This window comes from Scyliorhinus canicula, chromosome 10, assembly GCF_902713615.1.
Source record: "Scyliorhinus canicula chromosome 10, sScyCan1.1, whole genome shotgun sequence".
NCBI lineage: Eukaryota > Metazoa > Chordata > Chondrichthyes > Carcharhiniformes > Scyliorhinidae > Scyliorhinus > Scyliorhinus canicula.
The window spans coordinates 54,405,903-54,432,053 of record NC_052155.1 but is presented as its reverse complement, the minus strand read 5'-3'; the positions used below and the strand labels follow the sequence as shown (position 1 = coordinate 54,432,053).

Below are 26,151 nucleotides of genomic sequence, written 5' to 3'. Positions count from 1 at the left end.
ATACAGATCAAATAAAGTTAGTAAAAAAGGTTAATTAAATGCAGTATGCAGAGAAAGTCCTTCTGTCTGTTCTGATGTACTCACATCGATCAGATGCTTGACTTCATGTTTCCGCAGGTCACTGCCTACTTTGGCTGCTAGCAAAACACAAGCGCCTGCACAAAGTTTTCGGTTTTGCTTATTCAGTTTGCCTTTGAGGGCCAGCTTCTCAAAGTAGACAAAGGACATGGCGACAGTGGGTTCTTCCAGGCCACATTCCTCCTGAGCCAACTTCCTCATCTCGCGTTTCAAACTGTGGAAAGCAAAAGCACCATCAGTAACCCTCGACTGAAAGCCGTCCGAGCTCATTCAGCATGACAATTTACGAATTAGGGGGGTCACTTTTCTGGGTAACCCCATGCTTGGTTAATCAGGTTGGATATTGCTGAAGCATATAAAACACCAGAATTCAAAATTCTCATTGTGTCTATCTATCTATCATTGGGCTGCACTTGCAACTTATTTCGAACTTCAAATCTATATTAGATTTCTTAAACGCTCATATCTAAAGTAGGAAATGTAAATGGCATTTTTCATAATAAATTTAAATTTCCCAATTTCTCAAGTAAATAAGGGTCGCTGAATACTTGTATTTGAAAGGACCATGTATAGTGTGTAAAGCGATAATTCCAATGAAGAAATTGTTTTAAAAAAAACACTGCTGTGGTAAATGCAAGTTCCTCCAGAACTTAATTCATAGAATCATAGATTTGCATAGTGAATAGTAGCTTTGGGAACCTGCCTTTAAGTTTATATCACACTCAATTAACAAAACTGATATTGGAAAACAGTAAATGGGAATTAAAAGAGAAATCAAAAACCACAGGGTATTGCTAAAACCTGCATCTTTGATCAACCTTTTCATTAGGGCAGCACGGTAGCATTGTGGATAGCACAATCGCTTCACAGCTCCAGGATCCCAGGTTCGATTCCGGCTTGGGTCACTGTCTGTGCGGAGTCTGCACATCCTCCCCGTGTGTGCGTGGGTTTCCTCCGGGTGCTCCGGTTTCCTCCCCACAGTCCAAAGATGTGCAGGTTAGGTGAATTGGCCATGATAAATTGCCCTTAGTGTTGGGTGGGGTTATTGGGATAGGGTGGAGGTGTTGAACTTGGGTAGGGTGCTCTTTCCAAGAGCTGGTGCAGACTCGATGGGCCGAATGGCCTCCTTCTGCACTGTAAATTCTATGATCACCTACCCCAGTATTGTATTCTGTGGCTTGGTGTCAACTTCAGGTGATAATGTTGATATGAAGTACTTTGGGGATTAAAAAAAATTACATTAAAGGTGCATTTTAAATGTAAGTTTTAATAACCGATTCCATTCTGGAAAGCGGCATGATGGTACGGTGGTTAGCACTACTGCCTCACAGCAACAGGGACTGGGGTTCCAATCCGACCTCGGTGACTGTGTGGAATTTGCATGTTCTCCCCGTGTCTGCTTAGTTTTACTCCGGGTGCTCCGATTTCCTCCCACAGTCCGAGGTGCAGGCTAGGTGGATTGGCCATGCTAAATTGCCCCTCGGTGTCCAAAGGTTGGATAGGTCACAGGAATAAGGCCGAGGTAGGGTGGTCTTCGGCAGGGTAGGTGCGGTCTTGATGGGCCGAATAGCCTACTTCGGCACTGTGGGGATGCTATTCTATGGCTCTGTATGTAAAACTAAAAATCAACAACACGGGCTGTGATTTTCTGGGTCCACCCCCCTGGTGGGAGTCATCGCGGGTGGGGTGGGAAAATGTGGCAGACCAGCTGAAGGTCTGTTGACTTCGGGTGGAAATTTCCAGTCCTGCAATAGGCAAGGCCTGAAAAGCCTGGCCTATATAGTACAGCCTTGCACATGCGTTGCTGTGGCTGAATGTAACCCTTGTTGTTGCCCTCCATCCTCTTCCTCCAGGGCTCCCACTCTCATGAATCCTCACGTGTCCTTCTGACAGCTGAGCGCGGCAATGAAATGACGTGTGAAGAAGACAGACAATTTCCAATAAGAAAGCATGATGCTCCCTTCTCCATCACCCCAGCACAATACCAGCCCGACATGAGGTTGGGATGTGTATTGGACAATGGGATGGTGCTACGTGGCATCAGCACATCAAAATGTACTTTTAGTCATTTGCTTTGTTCCGTAAAATAGAGCAAAGCATCACACCGACCTAGGAAAGTAAAAGCTGGGGGATATAAATTCAAATGTTTGACAAGAAAATATTACAAAGAACCTTTTCAAACATAGTGATGAATGCTTGGGATAGTTTGTTGGCCAGGGTCGCAAGACAAAAGCGTTCGCAATGTACAAACTGATGCTAAGATGAAAGACAGAGGTGATTGATGGTGGTCCAAATCACTTGTTCATTTCCTTGATTTATGTTTGCACCAGCCCCGAACTGTTGAGTATTTTACTTTGTATTTAACCGCCTGGATCATCTGGCAACATCTGGGGCAGAGTCTGGGACAGCTGAAGATGTTGGTAATCAGATAGGCTGCTTTGAACACCACCTGGTAAATGAGCTATTGGGACATGTACACAAGCCAAAGTCATGGTGTCTAATTGGTGCAGCACTTATCTATTTGATTTTGTAACATTTCCAGCGGAAAAGGGAACTCAAAAGGGCACAGTGTGCTGGAACTTAAATAGCAGCAGCATGAATTTCAGATGTACAATGGACAACTGCGGGGCATCATGTACAAAGCGTGTGGCACAACAACCTCACTTGTGCCAGAGTTCCAATTCCAGCCCCTCAAAGATGAGAAGACAATGTCTCCCCACAGTTCACACTAGCACTGAAAAGAGCCCCAAAATGCTTATTTTTCATGATTGATATCTTTCTCGTGTCAATCTGGCAAATCATTGTTGTATCTTATTGATTACATCTATATTCATTTTTTAAAATTATTGCGCGGGATGTGGGTGCCGCTGACTAAGCCAGCATTTTCATTGTCCATCCCTAATTGCCCTCGAGAAGGTGGTGATGAGCTACCTTCTGGAACTGTTGTAAAACATGTGGTGTAGGTACACCCACAATTCTGTTCGGGATAGAGTTCCAGAATTTTGACCCAGCGGCAGTGAATGAACGGCGATATGTTTCAGGATGGTGTGGGGCTTGGAGGGGAACTTCCAAGTGGCAGTGGCCGCAATCTTCTGGCCTCATTGCGCCAGAAAAGAATCTCACTGCGGGGCAGTGTGGCCGGTGAAAGATGGGAGGCCCTGCTCCCGGGACCCACCCGGCTCGCAACGCCTCACGAGATTCAACACAATCTCACGAGACGTTGCAAGGAGAATCACCTTTTGGAAATCTGCATTTTACAGCGAGGCAGTCAGCCTTACTCTAATGTGCAGATTTCTAAGGTACCTGAGACTTTGGGATTCAATCCCTTCGCTTCGGAGTCCTCGGGCGAGCGCTGTTCACCACTGCACCCCCCCCCCCCCCCCCACAAATGGGGACTAGGTAGAACAACACTCGTATGGGTCTCCAAGGTTATCGGAGGCCCCCAGCTGCATGCTCTTTGGGAAGGGTGGTGCCCTGGCACTTCTGGTGCCACCTGGGTACACTCGCAGTGCCACCACCTGAGTGCCAAGCTGGCATTTGTTGCATGCGCATGATTGGACTGGAGCTGCCCACCATGGGTATTAGAGGGTACGGGGGGGGGGGGGGGGGTTGGCAGGGGGCCATCCCATGTTGTGTTCGGGCTGGGGGAAGGTTGATTTTATTTGAGGGCCTAGGAGATTGTAACGCCATTTAAAAGTGATGACCCGATCTCTCGCTACAATGGGCATTCCTGGTAAGCGGAGCTCCCCATTGTAAAAAACGGGGTGACGTGCAGCCTCAGCCGAACGTTTCCTGTTCAGGCCCCTTGTTCAGTACGAGTAGCGTTGAATAGCCACGTGTTTCTCGGCACTGCGGGTTCCGGGAAACAGGTGGCCAAACGCGCTCGCTAGGGGACTTTATTCCCTTTCGGGAAGATCGCGCCGAGTGTTTCCATGCATCTGCTGCCCTTGTCCATCGTGATGTTGGAAGGTGTCGAAGGAACCATGGTGATTTGCTGCCGTGCATCATGTAGATGGTACACTGTTACCACTTTACGTCTGTGGTGGAGAGAGTGAATGTTTAAAGTGGTCTCAGTCAGGTGAACCGTTATGTTCGGGATGGTGTTGAGTTTCTTGTGTATTGCTGGAGCTTCACTAATCCAGGCAAGTGGAAAATATTCCATCACGTGTGCCTTGTCGATGATGGAGCAGCTTTGGGGAGTCATGAGTTGAGTTATTCACTTCCAATATTCCAACTTCTGACCTGCTCTTGTAGCCACACGACTTATGAATAGTAGACACGTTCCTGCGGATTGCATACAACACTGACCGAGAGCTGAGTTCCCTCCGCGTCCAATTAAGCGGAAATATTTATTTTGTTTTTACCACTTGAAGTTGATGATAGTTTATTAATATTTAAATGATTAAGCACTTTGTAAACGTATGAAATATTCAGCATGTATTAAATGTATTCAATCTGGGCAGCACGGTGGCACAGTGGTTAGCATTGCTGCCTACGGCGCTGAGGGCCTGGGTTCAAATCCCGGCTCTGGGTCTCTGTCCGTGTGGAGTTTGCACATTCTCCCCGTGTTTGCGTGGGTTTCACCCCCACAACCCAAAGATGTGCAGGGTAGGCGGATTGGCCACGCTAAATTGCCCCTTAATTGGAAAAAATAATTGGGTACTCTAAATTTATTTTTAAAAAATGTATTCAATCTTATTCAAGAGTCAATGTTAGTGAACATGCCCAATTTCAATCTTGCAGCCCACTTAGATGAACGAGGGCCACTCATGCTGCCCATTCACGAGCCTAAGTTGCCCACCACTGAACTATACATATACAATTAGTAAGCATGATAGTTAAGAAAATAATAAGCCTGTTTATCCACCCAGTTGCCTGAAAAGCTGTATCCTGTGCTAGTGATCTGAGTACAACAGCAACCAGGGCTTAAATGTTCGTAGTAAATGCTGAAGTGGGGACCTCTGGTGGCACCACGTAAGGGGAAGGCACTCACAAGGTGGCTCCCACGAGAGAATTGATCTTTTTGCCCCTTTTCTTGGTGCCATGGGTCATTTATTCCTTGAAAACACATGAAAATTAATGAGTGGAGTTCTCACTCTGCTGAAATGCCCATGGACACAAAGCCAAGAAAGTTTGGGGCAGAAACCCGTCAACGGATTCAGAAGCTTCCCAGAGCTCAGCGGGAGGTAAGATGCTGGAGCTTCTTCCTCTCCGTCCTCTCCAATAATGGCCGAGGCTCTTGAAGTATTTTGGTGAAGGAGTGCAAGAAACAATGACAAAACCACTTGTGTGGTCCTGGAAAAACTAGTAAGAACGTCAAAGGCCATGGAGACACGATTAAGAACATGGGCATTATCGGATCATAGTGATCGGATTGTCGCTCTGCTGATCTGACTTTGGGGATTACCAATAAATCATTAAGAGCCAAGCTGATTGACCTGGAAAACGGGTCCAGGAGGCAGAACATCCGGATTGTGGGGTTACCAGAGGGGATCGAGGGCCATCGCCTCATGGAATATTTCTCAGACATGTTCCTCAAAATGCTGGGTGAGGGCGGATTCAAATCCCTACCTTAATTAGACCGGGCCTCTCGCTCACTTCGACCGAAGCCTCGTTCTGAAGATCCACCGTGTGTGGTGATTATAAGATTCCACAGTTTAAAAGAAAAAGAGAGGGTTCTTCAAAGGGTAAGGGAGCGCTGGTATCTCAAATGGGAAGGCCACTCCATCAGGCTGTATCAGGACACGAGTGCGGAGTTAGTGAGAAAGAGCCGCATGTAATGGAGTGAAAGACGCCCTGTACAAGAGGGGAGTCAGGTTTGGGATGGCCTATCCAGCACGTCTTCCAGTCACGTTTGAAGAAAAAGACTTTTTTGACATGCCGGGAGTGCGGACTCTTTTGTTAAAAGGCACAAGTTGTGCGCTGTGTAATTTGGTTTACAGCTCTCTCGACAGGCATTTTGTATTGTTTGTATTTCTTGTTTTTGGGTTGGGTTGTGTTCTTAATGCCTTTGATTAGATTTGAGGTTCCTTAATACTTTGGGTTATTTTTACATTAATATATTGTTTCCTTTTCTCTTTTCAATGTCGTTCGGCATGACATTTAGTCACGAGTGGGGCGTTGCTGGTTTGTGGGGTTTTAAAAAGTTTATTCTTCTCCAGTTTGGGGGGGGTCTCCATACTAACTAGAGGCTGGTTTAACACAGTGGGCTAAACAGCTGGCTTGTAAAGCAGAACAATGCCAGCAGCGCGGGTTCAATTCCCGTACCGGCCTCCCCAAACAGGTGCACGGAATGTGGCGACTAGGGGCTTTTCACAGTAACTTCATTGAAGTCTACTTGTGACAATAAGTGATTGTTATATTATTAGGCAGTTAGTTAGAGGGAGTGGTTTTGGAAGATTCACTGCAGCTCATTATAATTTATTTTAGAAAATGAGCTTAGAGAGTTTTTGTTTGGTGTGGTTTTGTTATGTGTAGGTTTTAGTTTTAGGATATGAGATCTTTTAAGTGTCCCTTGGTTGATGTTTCTTGGTGGGAATGGTTTCCGAGAGTCAGGGGTGGTGGGGGACAACCAATACATTTGGGAACATGGCATGTTAGAGGTTTGAATGGTCCAGTAAAACAGTCGAGGGCATTTGCCCATTTTAAGAGTTTAAACTCCGATGTTGTTTTCTTGTGTATCAGGGATCAGACTAGGTTGCGCAAAGGGTGGGTTGGGCAGGTTTTCTATTCCAGTTTCGATGGCAGGGTCAGGGGTACAGCAATTTTAATGAATGAAAGAATCCAGTTTTCCTCCTCTCAGATTATAGCTGACCCCAATGGTCGATATGTTAATGTTTGTGGCTCCCTGTCGAACATCGTTTATGCCCCCCAACTGGGGTGATACGAATTGTATTAACTTTTTGTTAACCTCTGTAACCAACCTTGGCTCACATCAGATTATTTTAGGTGGTGACCTGAACTGTGTTTTGGACCCTAGACTGGACCGTTCCAAACCTAAATTCTTCTGTTCCATCGGGGATGGCCAGGGATTTGTCTTCTTTCATGCCTCTGATGGGGGAGGGGTGGACCTTGCCCATTTTGCACCTCAATGACAGGGATTTCTCTTTTTCCCCCCCCGCCACACGTCCACCATGTGTATTCCCGCATTGATTTTTTTCATTTTGGATAGGGTTCTCCTCCCTTTGGTGGTGGTGGCTGAGAACTTAATAATTGTTATTTGAGACCACACCCTACACGTTATTGATTTGTTGCTACCATGTCCACCCTGGAGATTACCGTTGGCAGATTTAAAAAATTGTGAGTGTTTGTCCACCTCCATAGGCAAATATATAAAGGCAAATGGGTCCGACTCAATATCACTTTCCACCCTGTGTGAAGCTCTTTAGGCAGTCCTTAGAGATGTAGTTATCTCTTATAGAGGATACATAATAATAATCGCTTATTGTCACATGCAGGCTTCAATGAAGTTACTGTGAAAAGCCCCTAGTCGCCACATTCTGGCGCCTGTTCGGGGAGGCTGGAACGGAAATTGAACCCGCGCTGCTGACCTATTTCTGCATTACAAGCCATGTTGAAGACAACAAAGTTGGAGCACAATGGCTGGTGGATTCCATTCTCGAGGTGGATCACCAGTGCACGTTGCTCCTACTACAGAGCTATTGACAAATGGGAAAAAATTACAGACCCACTTCGAGCTACTGTCTACTAGCAGGGCAGTACATTAGCTATATGCTCCAGAGGCACATTTTAATGAGTATGGGGAGAAGGCCAGTCGTCTCCTGGCTCAGCAACTCAAACATCAAGTGGCCTCCCGTGAGATCCCTCAGATACTTAATCTGGGGGCAACCTGATCTCCTCCCCTCTCCAGGTTAATGCGGCTTTTACATCCTTTTACCGGGTTCTTTATAGGTCAGAGCCCACTGCAGATAAATTGGCCATGTCTGACTTTCTGGACAGTCTCCACATCCCAAACGTCAAGGTGGACAAGAGCAGCGAGTTGAATTCCCTATTATGCTCCGACAAATTTGAAAATGTATCAGGTTCATGCAATCTGGCAGGGCCCCTGGTCCGGATGGCTTCCCGATTGAATTTTACAAGAGGTTCTCAGAGCAGCTTGTGCCTTTATTACTGGGTATGTTTAATGAATCACTATCATGGGGGTCACTACCTCCAACCTTCACTCAAGCTTCTATCTCCTTGCTCCTCAAGAGGGACAAGGACCTGACAAAAGTGTGGTTCGTACAGTCCTGTCTCACTTTTGAATGCAGAATGTACTTTTAAGCTGCATGCTGAGGTTCTGGCCCTCCGGTTAGAGCCTTGCCTCCCTGGTATAATTTTGGAGGATCAAACAGGCTTCAGGAAGGGGCGACAATTGTTGGCCAATAGACGCCACCTGCTAAATGCCATCCTTTCCCCCTCCCCAGTACCCCAACCTGAGGTGACAGTATCTCTGGATGCGGAAAAGACATTTGAGAGTGGAATGGGAGTATTTGTTTGAGTTTCTCGGGAAATTTAGATTTGTTCATAAATTTGGTGCCTGGATTCACCGGTTATATAATGCCCCTCTGGCCAGTGTTCATACAATGTTTTGTACTCTGATTATTTTCCCTTGAATAGGGGCACTAGACAGGGCTGCCCATTTTCTCCACTCGTTTGCCCTGGTGATAGAGCCACTCTCTATAGCATTGAGGGGCTCTAGTCAAATACAAGGTATTAGTTGAGATGGGGTGGAGCATCGGGTGCCCCCCTATGCGGGTGACCAACTCAACTCCCTCTATCAATGGCATAATGAAGTTACTTAACACCTTCGGCTCCTTCTCTGGGTATTAATTGAACTTAGGCAAGAGTGAATGTTTCCCGGTTAAACCCCCTTGAGAGGAGAGACCAATTGGGTACATTACATTTCCGCTTCGATAATACATTTCATTATCTGGGGGTCCGGGAGGGCCTCAATTCATCAATTGTATTACACAAGTCTGATTAATAGCTTTAAACGGATTACAGAAGTGGAACAACCTCCTCTATCTTTGCTGAGTAGGATTCAAACAATTAAATTGAGTGTGCTCCTTGAAGTATTTGTTTTTCTTTCAATGTCTTCCCATTTTTCTGCCCAAATCTCTTTTTATCAGGATTAACAAATTGATATCAGCCTTTATTTGGGCTGGTAAGAATCCTATAACTCGTAATGTTCTACTCCAATGGGATACACAGATGCGGGGGGAGGGTTTGGCCTCCCCAGTTTATTGTTTAATTACTGGGCTGCTAACATCCAAAAAATTCTGTTGTGGATTAGTGGCCCCAATTCTATTTGGGGACAAATGGGGGCTGGCTCATGCACCACTTCTCTTCTTCTCATAGTCACTGCACCATTGCCCTGATCCCCGACTACATTTTCCTCAAATCCATGGATGGTTTCCTCCCTTAGGATTTGGAAACAGTTCTGACAGCACTTTCAGCTCCTTTCCCAATCACCTTTTCCTGCCTTCTGCTTTGGACCCAACATTTAAATCTTGGCAAGTGAAAGGTCTGGAACGTTTTGGAAACCTGTCCATGGAGGGGAGTTTTGCCAGTTTTAGGGAGTTAGTTGATAAATTTCAGCTGGCCAACTCCAGCCTTTTTCGTTATTCTCAAGTTTGGACTTCTCACGTACAACTTTTCCTGGCGCTGGTTTAGCACAGGGCTAAATCGCTGGCTTTGAAAGCAGACCAAGGCAAGCCAGCAGCCCCGTTCAATTCCCGTACCGGCCTCCCCGAACAGGCGCCGGAATGTGGCGACTAGGGGCTTTTCACAGTAACTTCATTTGAAGCCTACTTGTGACAATAAGCGGTTTTCATTTCATTCCTTTGGCGCCAGCTTCTTCATTGTTGAAGAGGATTTTGTCCCTGGCCTGGCCGAGTGGAGCGTTTATTTTGGACCCATATGGACATATTCCCATGTTGATCCCTCTGCATTCTTTTCTTATTTGTGTTGATCATTATGTAAAAACTCCAATAAACATATTTCTACAAAAATGTAAATGCTGAAGTGCTGAAAATTTGCTCAGTCTAGTTTTTCAGGCTCCTGAGTTACCATCACAGCGATGTTTTGTGTGTTTCTGTGCCAATGCCGGGATGAAAGTATGTCAGGGCACTCAATTTGTCTTTGAATAGGCAGTGATGAGCCCCAACACAACATAGAGTTTCCTAACTGTGTTATTTAGATACACTTTCATTTTACACGTTCAAGTGACTGGGTGCACTAGGAATGAAATGGCCTCCTGCTGAGCAAGAATAGTGATGGAGCCATTCCCCTTAAGTGATAGGAAAATAACAGCGAAAGACATGTCTTCTACCCCCCCGGCCACTTCAGAGAAATCCCAGCTGTGGATAAATCATGCAAATGAGGTTTTGACCAAGAGTATGGTGCCCAATCAGGAGAATCCCCATTCCTCGTGTGTTTGTACAATATCAGCAATGAAAAGGTAACATGGGAGTGTGTGAAAATAGGAATACCATAAATAATACCACACAGGCATCATGGAGGGCCAAAGGGCCTGTTCCTGGGCAGTACTGTTCTTTTTTCTGATGCTCAGGAATTATCAGAGGCATAAAGTAATTTATGAAAGGTTGCAGTACTTTGGACAGATGCAGCTAGCTATTTGCAACCATTAATTTGTGCGTTTTGGCAATAGCTGATGTTTGAGGTACAGAACAGAGTGGAAATTTAAGGCCTATACTTAGTCAATGTTGACAACTGTGGGAAAAGACACATGGGCAGGATGGGGTTGCGGTGGGTGCAATTTGGACTTCCGACAAAATGAGTATGAACAATTCAGCTATCTATTTCACAAAGAGTTAAAATTACCACCAGTCTGGCCACTGCGATTGGGCACTTTGGACATCTTTAAGTCCCATTGCCTTTACTTAAAAAATAAAATCCCAATGTGAGCACAGACTGGCACACGACAAATGTGCCAAACGGATCCAGTTGGCATGCTCCAGTGCCAGCAATTTGGGGTCTTGGATTCATGACCATCTGGTCAGGAAAACAGCATTGCAATCAGTAAGAATCAATCACACATCAGTAATTTATTTTATTGCCAGTTGGTGCTGTCTGTATTTCAAATCAACAGACTCACGTTTGCCATGAAAGCTTTTTTAATCTCCTCTTGTATTGCAAGGGGCTGGTTTAGCTCACCAGGCTAAATCGCTGGCTTACCAAGCAGGCCAGCAGCACGGTTCGATTCCCGTACCAGCCTCCCCGGACAGGCGCCGGAATGTGGCGACTAGGGGCTTTTCACAGTAACTTAATTGAAGCCTACTTGTGACAATAAGCGATTTTCATTTTTTTCATTTCAGTGGCCAACATATTTACATGAAGTCAATTTATGGGCAATGTTAACAAGGGAACCTTAGCATGCAAGGAGAGGTTGGAATGCCACAGAACACATGGGAGTGAAATACATCTAAAATAGTCTGTCGCGCGTGCAACAGGCAAGAAAACTGGCCGTGATTATAAAATAAATTGGCTGGTGTACTGTCGGCCATTTTGTACTGTCGGCCATTTTGTGCTGCCTCCCTCTAATTTCCCCTCATTTACACCTATGATGAGTAGGGAGCATTTGAAATGCAGCATATTGAGGAAACTAGTTCTGTATAATAACTGCACACGAGTCTCTCCCCACAAATACACTGAATAAAGCAAAGGGAAGCAAAAGGATATTTTTAAAGAACTGCTAATATCTTTTTTTTTTAAGCGGGCGAGGGAAATATTTGCCAAATCTGATGGGAGGTATCCCAAGGTCTCGAGCCATCTCAGGTGAGGGGCAGCTTGATCAAAATCTCCCTCTCTGCCATCACAACAATGTGCAGAAATTGACAATTTTAACAAGAATGATGTTGTCATCATTATACTTTAGACACTGGGGAGTGGAGTGGAATTCCCCTGTGCTGGTTATGTCACTTGAAAGGTCTCTGCAGGATTCTCACTGTTTTGCCAACGGCATGAATGAGGACATCAAGTGTAAACAAACTTTCGTAAATCTATTGTCATTGTCAGATACACTTTGCTCTGGGAAGATAGAAGTAGTTCAACAGTCCATTGAAAGCAAAACAATGATGAACTGCACAGGGGCTGGGCCTTGCACTGGGGTTTCACATCATCGATGCTGCCATATTACCACATGTATTTTGTTTCAAATAAAGGAATACAAAACAGGCACAAAGAAACAAAACAATTCCCACTCTCTGCCTTAATGGAGCAAAGCACTGATAGATAACTCATCCAACATAGAATCATGAATTCCAAAATCTTCTTTTGGCAGATGTGGTGGTATGAATGTGAGCACTGTCATTGGTGCAGAGCATGGGTTTCTCATTGGCTCTGGCTAGTCATGTGCCTCTCGTCCGATTGGCTGGGACTAGTCACGTGACTGCTCACCAATTGGTCGAGAGGCAAGTAGACCCCGCCTCCGAGGCGGGGTATAAGTACCCAGAGTTCCCGGCGGTCGGTCTTTCTCTGTAGTCGACCACCGGGCTAACAACTAGCTGATTAAAGCCACAGTTTGGATCTTAATCGTGTCTCGAATCCAATTGATGGTACATCAGCAGATATTTGACGTTCAAAATTGCTTCTTATCAGCATCTGTTGATCAACTAGAATTGGAAACTAATCAGCTAGAATTTTGGAATGGAGCTACGCATCAAGCCTGACTGCCACCGCACCAGCCCGCATGCCTCAAATGCGTCTGCAATCTTTAAACACTGGCAGGCGTGTTTTAATAGCTACCTGACGACTGCAGCCGGCAAGCCCACCAAGGAGCAGAAACTCCACATTCCCCACTCATTCGTGGGCACAGCGATCTACTCAATGATTTGAGGACGAAAGCGATTATGATGCGGCCATGGAGATTCTCAAAGGACACTTTCTCCGGCCGGTCAACGAAGTATACGCACGGCATCTCCTGACGACTAGACAACAGTTCCCTGGTGAGTCACTCGATGAGTTTTACCAGGCCCTCACAGCTCGAGGGAGAACGTGCGCATGTCTCCAAGTTTCGGCGACTGAGCACATGGAACTGTTAATTAGAGATGCTTACGTTGCTGGCATGCAGTCCCCTTCTATCCGCCAACGATTGCTGGAGAAGAACATCCTCAGCCTAGCTGAGGCACGGACCCTTGCAACCTCCCTGGAGGTTGCTGACCCGAATGCCCGTGCATACGCCCCCAGCCGCGCGGCAACCCCCTGGACTTCATGGCACGCGCCACCCCCGTCCTCCGTGGACCCCGACACCCCCCCAAGCCTAGGCTGTGGGTCGCTCCGACAAACTAGCGGGGCCCCGTTGCTATTTTTGTGGTCTCTCCAAGCACCCCTGCCCGCGCTGCCCGGCCCGCTCCGCTCTGTGCAAGAGTTGCGGGAAGAAGGGCCACTACGCGGTGGTCTGCCAGATCAAGTCGGTCGCTGCTGTTCCGCGCAGCGACCGCAGATCGGCCACCCCCCCGGGCTCCCCTAGGGCCCAGCGCCGCGCACCAACCTCTCTGGCCCGCCTCCCGGCCCCCGCAACGGCCCCACGGTCCTCCCGACCCTCGCTCCCAGCTGCCGTGACCGGCCCGCAGACACCGCCCCCAGCCGCCACGAGGTTCCCACGGGCGCCGCCATCTTGGGCCCCGGACGCCATGTGCGGGCCATGGGCGCCGCCATCTTGGAGCCCCGGCTCCACGTGCGTGTCCTGGGCGCCACCATCTTGGGACCCCGATTCCACGTGCAGGTCCTGGGCGCCACCATCTTGGGCCAACACGGAAGGCCCTGCCAGCGATTACTCTGCCACCGAAGATGATCTGGAACTCTCACCACGACTTGCTTCAATCAAACTCGACCAGTCGCGACCACGCACGCTCGCCAAGACTACGACAACGATCCAGCTCAACGGACACAAAACGAGATGCCTGCTGGACTCCGGGAGCACGGAACGTTTCGTCCACCCCGACACGGTAAGACGCTGCGCGCTCCCCATCCATCCAGTTAAGCATAAGATTGAATTGGCCTCGGGTTCGCACTCCGTCCAAATCACCTGACGGTCCAGGGGAGGGTTTTCAAAAACTTCAAACGCCTCATCCTCCCCAGTCTATGCGCTGCGGCACTCTTGGGCCTGGATTTCCACTGCAACCTGCAGAGCTTGACCTTTCAATTTGCCGGCCCTATCCCCCCTCTTACTGTTTGCAGCCTCGCGTCCCTCAAAGTGGACCCCCCTTCCTTGTTTGCTAATCTCACCCCAGATTGTAAACCGGTCGCCACTAGGAGCAGAGATACAGTGCCCAGGACCGGACCTTCATCGGGTCCGAGGTCCAGAGGCTCCTTAAGGAAGGAGTTATCAAGGTCAGCAACAGTCCCTGGCGAGCCCAAGTGCTGGTATTTCGGACTGGGGAGAAAAAACCGGATGGTGATCGATTACAGTCAGACCATCAACAGGTTTACGTAGCTGGACGCGTATCCTCTCCCTCGTATTTCCGACCTGGTTAACAGGATCGCGAAATACAAAGTCTTCTCCACGGTGGACCTTAAGTCCGCCTACCACCAGCTCCCCATCCGCGCGAGTGACCGAAAGTACACCGCGTTTGAGGCAGATGGCCGCCTCTATCACTTCCTTAGGGTTCCATTCGGTGTCACAAATGGAGTCTCGGTCTTCCAACGGGAGATCGAATGGTCGACAAGCACGGTTTACGGGCCACCATCCCGTCTCTCGATAACGTCACCATCTGCGGCCACGACCAGCAGGACCACGACATCAACCTCCAAAAATTCCTCCGAACCGCAAAACTCCTTAATTTAACTTACAATAAGCATAAGTGCGTGTTTAGCACCGACCGTCTAGCCATCCTTGGCTACGTAGTGCGTAACGGAGTGATAGGCCCCGATCCCGAACGCATGCACCCTCTGATGGAACTCCCCCTCCCCAACTCCCTCAAACGCTGCCTGGGCTTCTTCTCATATTATGCCCAGTGGGTCCCCAACTACGCTGACAAAACCTGCCCCCTCATCCAGTCCACCTCCTTTCCCCTGTCGATGGAGGCCCGCCAGGCCTTTAGCCGCATCAAAGCGGATATCGCAAAGGCCACGATGCCGCTATCGACGAGTCCCTCCCATTCCAGGTCGAGAGCGACGCGTCTGACGTAGCTCTGGCGGCCACCCTGAACCAAGCGGGCAGATCCGTGGCCTTCTTTTCACGAACCCTCCAAGCTTCCGAAATCCGCCATTCCTCGGTGGAAAAGGAGGCACAGGCCATAGTCGAAACTGTGCGACATTGGAGGCACTATCTGGCCGGCAGGAGGTTTACCCTCCTCACAGACCAACAGTCAGTAGCTTTCATGTTCAACAATGCACAGAGGGGCAAGATCAAGAATGACAAGGTCTTGCGGTGGCGGATCGAGTTGTCCACGTACAACTACGATATCTTGTATCGTCCTGGGAAGCTCAACGAGCCTCCCAATGCCCTATCCTGCGGTACCTGCGCCAGCGCGCAGATCGACCGCCTCCGCTCCCTCCACACGGACCTCTGCCATCCAGGGGTCACCCATTTTTACCATTTTATTAAGACCCGCAACCTACCCTACTCCGTTGAGGAAATCAGGACCGTCACCAGGGACTGCCACGTCTGCGCCGAGTGCAAACCGGACTTCTACAGCCCCGAACAAGCGCATCTGATCAAGGCAACCCGCCCCTTTGAACGTCTCAGTATAGCCTTCAAGGGTCCCCTCCCCTCCAACAACCGTAACACATATTTCTTGAGTGTTATTGACGAATACTCCCGCTTCCCTTTCGCCATTCCCTGTCCTGACATGACCACAACAACCGTCATAAAGGCCCTCCTATCCATCTTCTCCCTGTTCGGTTATCCCGCGTACATCCACAGCGACCGGGGGTCCTCCTTTATGAATGACAAACTGCGTCAGTTCCTGCTCAGTAGGGCATAGCCTCTAGCAGGACGGCCAGTTATAACCCCCAGGGCAACGGTCAGGTTGAGCGGGAGAATGGCACCATTTGGAAGACCATCCTGCTGGCCCTACGATCCAGAGATCTCCCTATTCCCCGTTGGTAAGAGGTCATCCCCGACGCCCTCCATTCAATCCGGTCTCTCCTCTGTACTACCACTAATCAAACACCTCATGAACGTCTTCTTGTTTTCCCCAGGAAGTCGTCCTCAGGATCCACTCTCCCGACCTGTCTGGCCACCCCCGGGCCCATCTTACTCCGGAAGCATGTGCGGGTGCACAAGTCCGACCCGTTGGTTGAGCGGGTCCAGTTACTCCACGCTAACCCGCAGTATGCGTACGTTGAATATTCCGACGGTCGGCAGGATACGGTCTCGCTTCGGGACCTGGCACCCGCCGGCGTGAGGCCTTCCCCCCCCCCACATCAACACCCCCCATCCCAACCCCAATTCCCCCCAGCGCCCCCACGACCCAGCGCACATGCCCCCTCTCCCCCGAATACAGCGTCTCCACCACCGGCCCGGGGTACGGAGACACATCTACGACCGACATTCCTGAAGGCAAGGACGACCATCGGCCCGATGTCACCGGCTCCATTGCGATGGTCCTCTAGAACACCACGGGCACCCGACAGGCTGATCATGTCCATCTGATGCGACCATGGGACATTTTGGACTTTGTTGTTATTCTGTTGCACCTTAAGTAGTAGCAGTAGTATTGTTTTTTTTTGCTTCTTATCAGCATCTGTTGATCAACGGGGTTAAAAAAATGCTGAAGTTGCATGCTCCCACCCGTGATTTTCAGTCTACTATATCCAAGCTGAGCAAATGTGTGGAACAACAGCAACCTTACTGAGAACACCAGACTTCAAGCCCACTAGTTGCAGCAACCTAACAGAAAATGGTGTTCACAAAGTCGGCAGCAAAGCAGCACAAATTAGCTAGCGACTTGCGGTGATCTGCAATTCACAACATCGCTCTAAAATGTGCAGGTGAATCTGAGCATTATTATCAACAAACATCGGGGACGGGATTCTCTCAGCCGGAGAATCCATGTTGACGGTGAAGGGGCGGTGCTGCTTTTGCGATGCTCCGCCCCCTCCAAAACAGCATACCCTAGGAGTACGCAGCACGCTGTCAGGACGGCCTCAGGACCCCAATGCTCCGCCCCTGATGGGCCGAGCCCCCGATGCCGTTGGTCACTCATGGTATTTAATTTCGGGAACTCGGCGTGGTGGCTGTGGACTAAGTCCAGTGCTGCCATATTCGGGGGGAGCCGATCCGCGAGCGGGGGGGGGGGGGGGGGGGGGAAGAGAGATTAGGCGGGGGCTGGGGGCACTGGTGGTGGGTGGTCCAGGGGTGGCGAACCTGGCCAAAGGGGGTCACTATTTGGCAGGCCAGGTCCGCGCTCGACCGGCGCCATGTTGCACAGCCGTATCTGCAGTTGGAGGCGGGTGCTCTACGCTGCGCACCTGCTTCCCCCCACCAGATTGGGGGGGGGGGGGGGTTTCCCACAACGGCGTAAGCACTTAGAATCGGAGAATCCAGCCTCTGCTCTCAACTATGTAAAACATGAGGCAAAATTCAACTTTGACAGGGGTGCAAACAGACGCTGATGGACTGGGTTGCCCAGTATACAATTTGTCCAAATATCTTTACCAGCTTCAAGTAGAATGCATAATGAGTTGCGGCAGATGCATGACCTTTGTTGAGTTGAATTTCACCTCACAGGGCTACAAGAAAACTGACCCTGCTAATCAAATGAAATAGTTTGAGAGTTGAAGTTTATGGGAATGACATCACAAGGAGGTGTGGATAAGACTTGAAGTGACAGACTGTACATCTAAAGAGGACTTTCAATCTGAGATCAACCTCTGTGCTAATAAGGCATTAACTAGGGCCTATCCTGTAAACACGACAAGTCGTCTCACAACCATTAACCCCTTTTTTAAGATAGTGTGAGCACCTCTCCAGGCTCCTCAACAGACACGCCCACTTCTCAGCAGAAGGCTGTGGCCCAGGTGCTCACAATAAGGAAGACATCCTTGGCAAATATAATTCTTTGGTCTCCAAGTGAATGACTCCAAGGCTGAGAGTATGCTTCAAACAGCATCTGGCACACGTTATGAAGCATTAGACATAACTTTTGATGGCTAGTCTCAAGACTGTTGAAAAATTCTCATACCATGGTAATACCACTGTGATGAATATATCAGGGCATGGTCTAGTTCTGCCTATAGCCAACACCACAATCGTGTAGCATGTATCGCATTAAGCTGAAGGCTAAAATATAATTCTACCCAGCCACTGTCCTTACTGGCCTGCTGTATGGCACTGAAACCGGAGTCTACTATGGGCCCCACATTAAAGCTTTGAAACATTTCCAAAGATATCCAAAGATATCCCAGGTCCATCACGAGAATTCAATATCAGGACAAAATCACAATGAGACCCTTCAATGTTCTTGACTTAACAGCATGAAGATCACGGTCCAAAAAATTCAAATTAGATGACAGGTCGCACCTCCCACATGGATGGCGACAGAATCCCCGAGCAGATCTTCCATGGGGAATTGTATCAGGGCTGATACCATCAAGGTGGTCAGTACAAACAACACAATATTGGTCAGTGGAAACAATACAAGAGCCGTACAAACTTCTGTATTGCAGACCACCTCTCTTGGAAAACACTGCAGCCAATTGACCCATATTGAGGCAAGATTTGAAAGAGGGTTCAGCACTCTTTGAGGACCAGATGTGGTGCAGCTGCAGAAGTTCTCTCCAGCACCAACAATGACAACTGTCAGTTTTGTGGACATCTATACCGATCTCACAGGGGACCCTTCACTCATGATTCGACAAAAGACGATGAAGTTACTTACAGCTCGGACTTACTCAAATAATGAGAACTCTATCACCACATGGGAAGGTTAAAGGTCTTAAAACAGCAGTCATTGCAGACCAGATACACTCATTCTGTAGTAACATGTCCATAAACTTCTCCTGTCTGACTTGGACTATATACTAGAGTTCCTGAAGAAATAAAGTTAAGGAAATGGTGGCATAATAGCTATGTTACTGGACTATTAATACAGAGGATATAACAAATGGAGGCCCCACAAATGTCCCCATCCTCAATGAGGGAGGAGCCCAGCACATCAGGGCAAACGATAACACTTTATTTGCGACCATCTTCAGTCAGAGTGCTGAGTGGATGATCTATCTCTGCCTCCTCTGGAGCTCCCCAGCATCACAGATGCCAATCTTCAGCTAATTTGATTCACTCCAATGATATCAAGAAATGACTGAATGTACTGAATACTGCAAAGGAATCCTGATAATGTTCTGGCAATAGTACTGAAAACTTGTGCTTCAGAACTTGCTGCACCCTAGCCAAGCTGTTCCAGTACAGCTACAACACTGGCATCTACCCAGCAATGTGGAAAATTACCTGAGTTATGTCCTGCACACAAAAAGCAGGACAAATCCAACTCGGTCAATTACTGCCCCATCAGTCTACTCTTGGATCATCAGTAAAGTGATGGAAGGTGTCATCAACAACACTATCAAGTGGCAGTCATTCAACAATAATCTTCTCACTGATGCTTACTTTGGGTTCCGCCAGGGTCACTCAATTCTTGACCTCATTACAGCCTTGGTTCAAACATGGATAAGAGAGCTGAATGCCAGAGGTGAGATGAGAGTGACTGCCCTTGACATCAAGGCAACATTTGACAGAGTATGGCATCAAGGAGCCCAAGCAAAACTGGAGTCAATGGGAATTAGGGGAGGGGGGGGGGGGGGGGGGGGGGGGAACTTTCCACTGGTTGAAGTCAAAACTAGCACAAAGGAAGATGGTTGCTATTGTTGGAAGTCAATCATCTCAGCTCCAGGACGCCACTGCAGGAATTCCTCAGGATAGTGACCTAGGCCCAACTATTTTCAGCTGCTGCATCCGTGATATTCCTGAAATCATAAGGTCAGAAGTGGGGATGTTCGCTGATGGTTGCCTAATTTCAGCACTCTTTGTAACTCCTCAGATACTGAAGCTGTCCATATCCAAATGCAGCAAGACCTGGACAGTGTCAGAAAGACAAGCAGGCTGCAGAATCTCCCTGTGTATTCTGTCTGCAAAGAAACCAGACAGCACTGAAACTAACAAGTTTGCATACTAATTGAGCGATTCCCGGTGATTCCCGGGCACAATGGACACAATCGCGAATAACAAAGGTCAAGCCAGACTCTTAGGCGCCAGCAGGAGTCCCGGACAATAAGTTACAAACAGCCCCAAGAACCGCCCAGCGATCGGGAAACAGCCCCGGTATTGGGGAATTCAAACCAATCGATTGGTATGAGGTCCAATCGATTGCAAGCAGGTATAGGGTCCGTCCAGGTGGGCGTGAAGCCCCTGTGACCTATAAAGGACAGATCCCAAGTCCAGCTCTCTCTCTTAGCCGGCCCTCCCAGCAGAACACCTTTGCAGCAGCTCTCTAAGAACTTGAACGTGAGAAGGAGAGGCCTGGCCAACAGCTACACCGACAAGTAAGTGTCAACCAACGCTCACTACGAGAATAGACACTCCTGACCCCTTAGCCCGTATCAACTGGGAAGCCTGCAGTCTCAGGACAGAACAAGAGGCCACTGTTCCCTGATCCAGTGTGTTCCCTTATCGAAGATAAGTATTGGCTTATAGTGGTAGGAATAGTTTATTCCGTTAGTATTAGTTGCATGAGTATCGATTTACTGTGTAATAATAAATGTGTTTGATTGAACCTTACTAACTGGTGTATTGAGTCATTGATCTGAACTTGAACCTCGTGGCGGTATCATAAAGATACCTGGCGACTCTAGAGCTAAGGAATAAAACAGAGCCAATTGAGTGTAAAGCACACTCACCAGAACGAGCAACACTGGGAACACCGTTCCCTGGATGTTCCGCTCCAAGTCACTCCATCCGGACTTGGAAATATACTGGCGGGTCACTGCCGCTGGTTAAAAATCCTGCAATTTCTTCCCTAACAGCACTATGGGTGTACCTACACCTCAAGGACAGCAGTGATTCAAGAAGGCAGCTCACCACCACCTTCTCAAGGGCAACTAGGGATGGGCAACAAATGCTGGCTTAACTAGTGGCACCCACATCCCTTGAATGAATTAAAAACAATCTGGAGATACAAGTTGAAGTTCCACCACTACTGCTGGGGAATTTGAATTTTGTTAATTAAATAAATCTGCAATTAAAAGCTGGGAATAGCAACGGTCACCATGTGACTACCGGATCATTGCAAAAACCCTCCTGTTCATTAAATGTCCTTTAGGGAAGGAAATCGGTCGACTTTATTCAGTCTGGTCTGTATGTGACTCCAGGCCGACAGCAATAGAGTTGCCCTCTCCCTCTGATGCGTAGTTGTTCTAATGAATGCAAGATGTAAAGCTTCACTGATACACCTCTTTTTTTCAAGCAACATTCGGGTCGTCAATAAGTGGTTCTCCACCACCTTTGCAAGGGCAATAAATATGAATTTGCTAGTGGTGTTGACGTTCCATGTATGGTTAAAGGAACTTTGCTGGTACTCTGTTTACTTACCTTCTTATTTTACTGAGGGTCAATTTGATATGGGGAAACTTTTCCCTGAAGGTTTCATTCATATCTTTTTTCAGATCAGAGGGTTTGACATATTCAATCACTGTGGTCTAAAGAAAAAAGAAACACTGGCTTAGTAAGTCACACGGGTACAGTTAAGCCTTAAAAGTAGTTACATTTCTGGTGATAATTCTTTCAATCTGAACATTAACAGCCCAAAATACATTCAAGCAAAATACTGCGGATGCTGGAAATCTGAAATAAAAACAGAAAATGCTGGAAAAATGCAGCAGGTCTGGCAGCGTCTGTGGGGAGTTTACAGGCCATCCATAGGCGTGAGCAGAGTCGCTCGCAATAGTCCATTCCAATAATCATTCCGGAGTTTTCCACAGCCAATTTCCACACATGCTGTCTCACGTACACATATGCCTATACATGCTCTTGAGATGCAGTGCATATATATATATACACACACACACACACACACACAGATAGGTGCATGCACACACACATTTAATATAAAATCAAAATATTGCAGGTGTTGGAAATGGATAGGAAAAACAGGAAGCGCTGGAAATACTCAGGTCTGGCAGCATCTGTTTACAGGGAAAGAGTTAATTGCAGTCCACAATGGCTCTTCTTCAAAGAAGATGCTGTCAGACCTATTGAGTTTTCCCAGCACTTTATTTTTATCCCAAATTACAATTCTGATGGACAATTGGACAGAGCGTATGAAGAAGCCAGTTTTATCAGGTAGCAAGGTTAAACGCGGCCCTGCTTTATTTGTTGAGTCATTTCAATGTGGTTTTTGACCAACTCAAAGCATCAGGACTATCCATTCCAATATGTTTCTGGTTCCTTATCCATTTGTGGGATTCACAACCTTTGCACAGCTTTCACTTTTTGGTCACTTCAAATTCCTCCACTGCCATTCCCCACTTGTGTTCATGTCTGTGGTACTGCGTTCTCATACCTACCCATCTCAACACAACTGCGTTCTCATACCTACCCATCTCAACACAACTGCGTTCTCATACCTACCCATCTCAACACAACTGCGTTCTCATACCTACCCATCTCAACACAACTGCGTTCTCATACCTACCCATCTCAACACAACTGCGTTCTCATACCTACCCATCTCAACACAACTGCTTTCTCATACCTACCCATCTCAACACAACTGCTTTCTCATACCTACCCATCTCAACACAACTGCGTTCTCATACCTACCCATCTCAACACAACTGCGTTCTCATACCTACCCATCTCAACACAACTGCGTTCTCATACCTACCCATCTCAACACAACTGCGTTCTCATACCTACCCATCTCAACACAACTGCGTTCTCATACCTACCCATCTCAACACAACTGCGTTCTCATACCTACCCATCTCAACACAACTGCGTTCTCATACCTACCCATCTCAACACAACTGCGTTCTCATACCTACCCATCTCAACACAACTGCGTTCTCATACCTACCCATCTCAACACAACTGCGTTCTCATACCTACCCATCTCGACACAACTGCGTTCTCATACCTACCCATCTCAACACAACTGCGTTCTCATACCTACCCATCTCAACACAACTGCGTTCTCATACCTACCCATCTCAACACAACTGCGTTCTCATACCTACCATCTCAACACAACTGCGTTCTCATACCTACCCATCTCAACACAACTGCGTTCTCATACCTACCCATCTCAACACAACTGCGTTCTCATACCTACCCATCTCAACACAACTGCGTTCTCATACCTACCCATCTCAACACAACTGCGTTCTCATACCTACCCTCTCAACACAACTGCGTTCTCATACCTACCCATCTCAACACAACTGCGTTCTCATACTACCCATCTCAAACACAACTGCTTTCTCATACCTACCCATCTCACACAACTGCGTTCCTCATACCTACCCATCTCAACACAACTGCGTTCTCATACCTACCCATCTCAACACAAACTGCAGTTCTCATACCTACCCATCTCAACACAACTGCTTTCTCATACCTACCCCATCTCAACACAACTGCGTTCTCATACCTACCCATCTCAACACAACTGCGTTCTCATACCTACCCATCTCAACACAACTGCGTTCTCATACCTACCCATCTCAACACAACTGCGTTCTATACCTACCCATCTCAACACAACTGCGTTCTCATACCTACCCATCTCAACACAACTGCGTTCTCATACCTACCCATCTCAACAGGTCTGTGGTACTGCTTTCTCATACCTACCCATCTCAACACAACTGCGTTCTCATACCTACCCATCTCAACCCAACTGCGTTCTCATACCTACCCATCTCAACACAACTGCGTTCTCATACCTACCCATCTCAACACAACTGCGTTCTCATACCTACCCATCTCAACACAACTGCGTTCTCATACCTACCCATCTCAACACAACTGCTTTCTCATACCTACCCATCTCAACACAACTGCTTTCTCATACCTACCCATCTCAACACAACTGCGTTCTCATACCTACCCATCTCAACACAACTGCGTTCTCATACCTACCCATCTCAACACAACTGCGTTCTAATACCTACCCATTCAACACAACTGCGTTCTCATACCTACCCATCTCAACACAACGTGCGTTCTCTATACCTACCCATTCAACACAACTGCGTTCTCATACCTACCCATCTCAACACAACTGCGTTCTCATACCTACCCATCTCAACACAACTGCGTTCTCATACCTACCCATCTCAACACAACTGCGTTCTCATACCTACCCATCTCAACACAACTGCGTTCTCATACCTACCCATCTCAACACAACTGCGTTCTCATACCTACCCATCTCAACACAACTGCGTTCTCATACCTACCCATCTCAACACAACTGCTTTCTCATACCTACCCATCTCAACACAACTGCGTTCTCATACCTACCCATCTCAACACAACTGCGTTCTCATACCTACCCATCTCAACACAACTGCGTTCTCATACCTACCCATCTCAACAAGTCTGTGGTACTGCTTTCTCATACCTACCCATCTCAACACAACTGCTTTCTCATACCTACCCATCTCAACACAACTGCGTTCTCATACCTACCCATCTCAACACAACTGCGTTCTCATACCTACCCATCTCAACACAACTGCGTTCTCATACCTACCCATCTCAACACAACTGCGTTCTCATACCTACCCATCTCAACACAACTGCTTTCTCATACCTACCCATCTCAACACAACTGCTTTCTCATACCTACCCATCTCAACACAACTGCGTTCTCATACCTACCCATCTCAACACAACTGCGTTCTCATACCTACCCATCTCAACACAACTGCGTTCTCATACCTACCCATCTCAACACAACTGCGTTCTCATACCTACCCATCTCAACACAACTGCGTTCTCATACCTACCCATCTCACAACTGCGTTCTCATACCTACCCATCTCAACACAACTGCGTTCTCATACCTACCCATCTCAACACAACTGCGTTCTCATACCTACCCATCTCACAACAACTGCGTTCTCATACCTACCCATCTCAACACAACTGCGTTCTCATACCTACCCATCTCAACACAACTGCGTTCTCATACCTACCCATCTCAACACAACTGCGTTCTCATACCTACCCATCTCAACACAACTGCGTTCTCATACCTACCCATCTCAACACAACTGCGTTCTCATACCTACCCATCTCAACACAACTGCGTTCTCATACCTACCCATCTCAACACAACTGCGTTCTCATACCTACCCATCTCAACACAACTGCGTTCTCATACCTACCCATCTCAACACAACTGCGTTCTCATACCTACCCATCTCAACACAACTGCGTTCTCATACCTACCCATCTCAACACAACTGCGTTCTCATACCTACCCATCTCAACACAACTGCGTTCTCATACCTACCCATCTCAACACAACTGCGTTCTCATACCTACCCATCTCAACACACATGCGTTCTCATACCTACCCATCTCAACACAACTGCGTTCTCATACCTACCCATCTCAACACACTGCGTTCTCATACCTACCCATCTCAACACAACTGCGTTCTCATACCTACCCATCTCAACACAACTGCGTTCTCATACCTACCCATCTCAACACAACTGCGTTCTCATACCTACCCATCTCAACACAACTGCGTTCTCATACCTACCCATCTCAACACAACTGCGTTCTCATACCTACCCATCTCAACACAACTGCGTTCTCATACCTACCCATCTCAACACAACTGCGTTCTCATACCTACCCATCTCAACACAACTGCGTTCTCATACCTACCCATCTCAACACAACTGCGTTCTCATACCTACCCATCTCAACACCACTGCGTTCTCATACCTACCCATCTCAACACAACTGCGTTCTCATACCTACCCATCTCAACACAACTGCGTTCTCATACCTACCCATCTCAACACAACTGCGTTCTCATACCTACCCATCTCAACACAACTGCGTTCTCATACCTACCCATCTCAACACAA

The 26,151-nt window shown here is 47.6% G+C and overlaps 1 protein-coding gene across 5 annotated transcripts in view; it reads right to left on the bottom strand.

Moving 5' to 3' along the window:
- Positions 1–26,151, bottom strand: part of cables1 (Cdk5 and Abl enzyme substrate 1) — a 282,165-nt gene that overhangs the window by 2,431 nt on the left and 253,583 nt on the right. For all 5 annotated transcript variants that reach the window (XM_038808960.1, XM_038808958.1, XM_038808959.1 and 2 more), the window contains 2 exons: positions 21,632–21,738; positions 85–292 (listed from right to left, as the gene is read on the bottom strand). In XM_038808960.1, the coding sequence (XP_038664888.1) occupies positions 85–292; positions 21,632–21,738 (315 nt within the window). The remainder of the gene's footprint in view (positions 1–84; positions 293–21,631; positions 21,739–26,151) is intronic.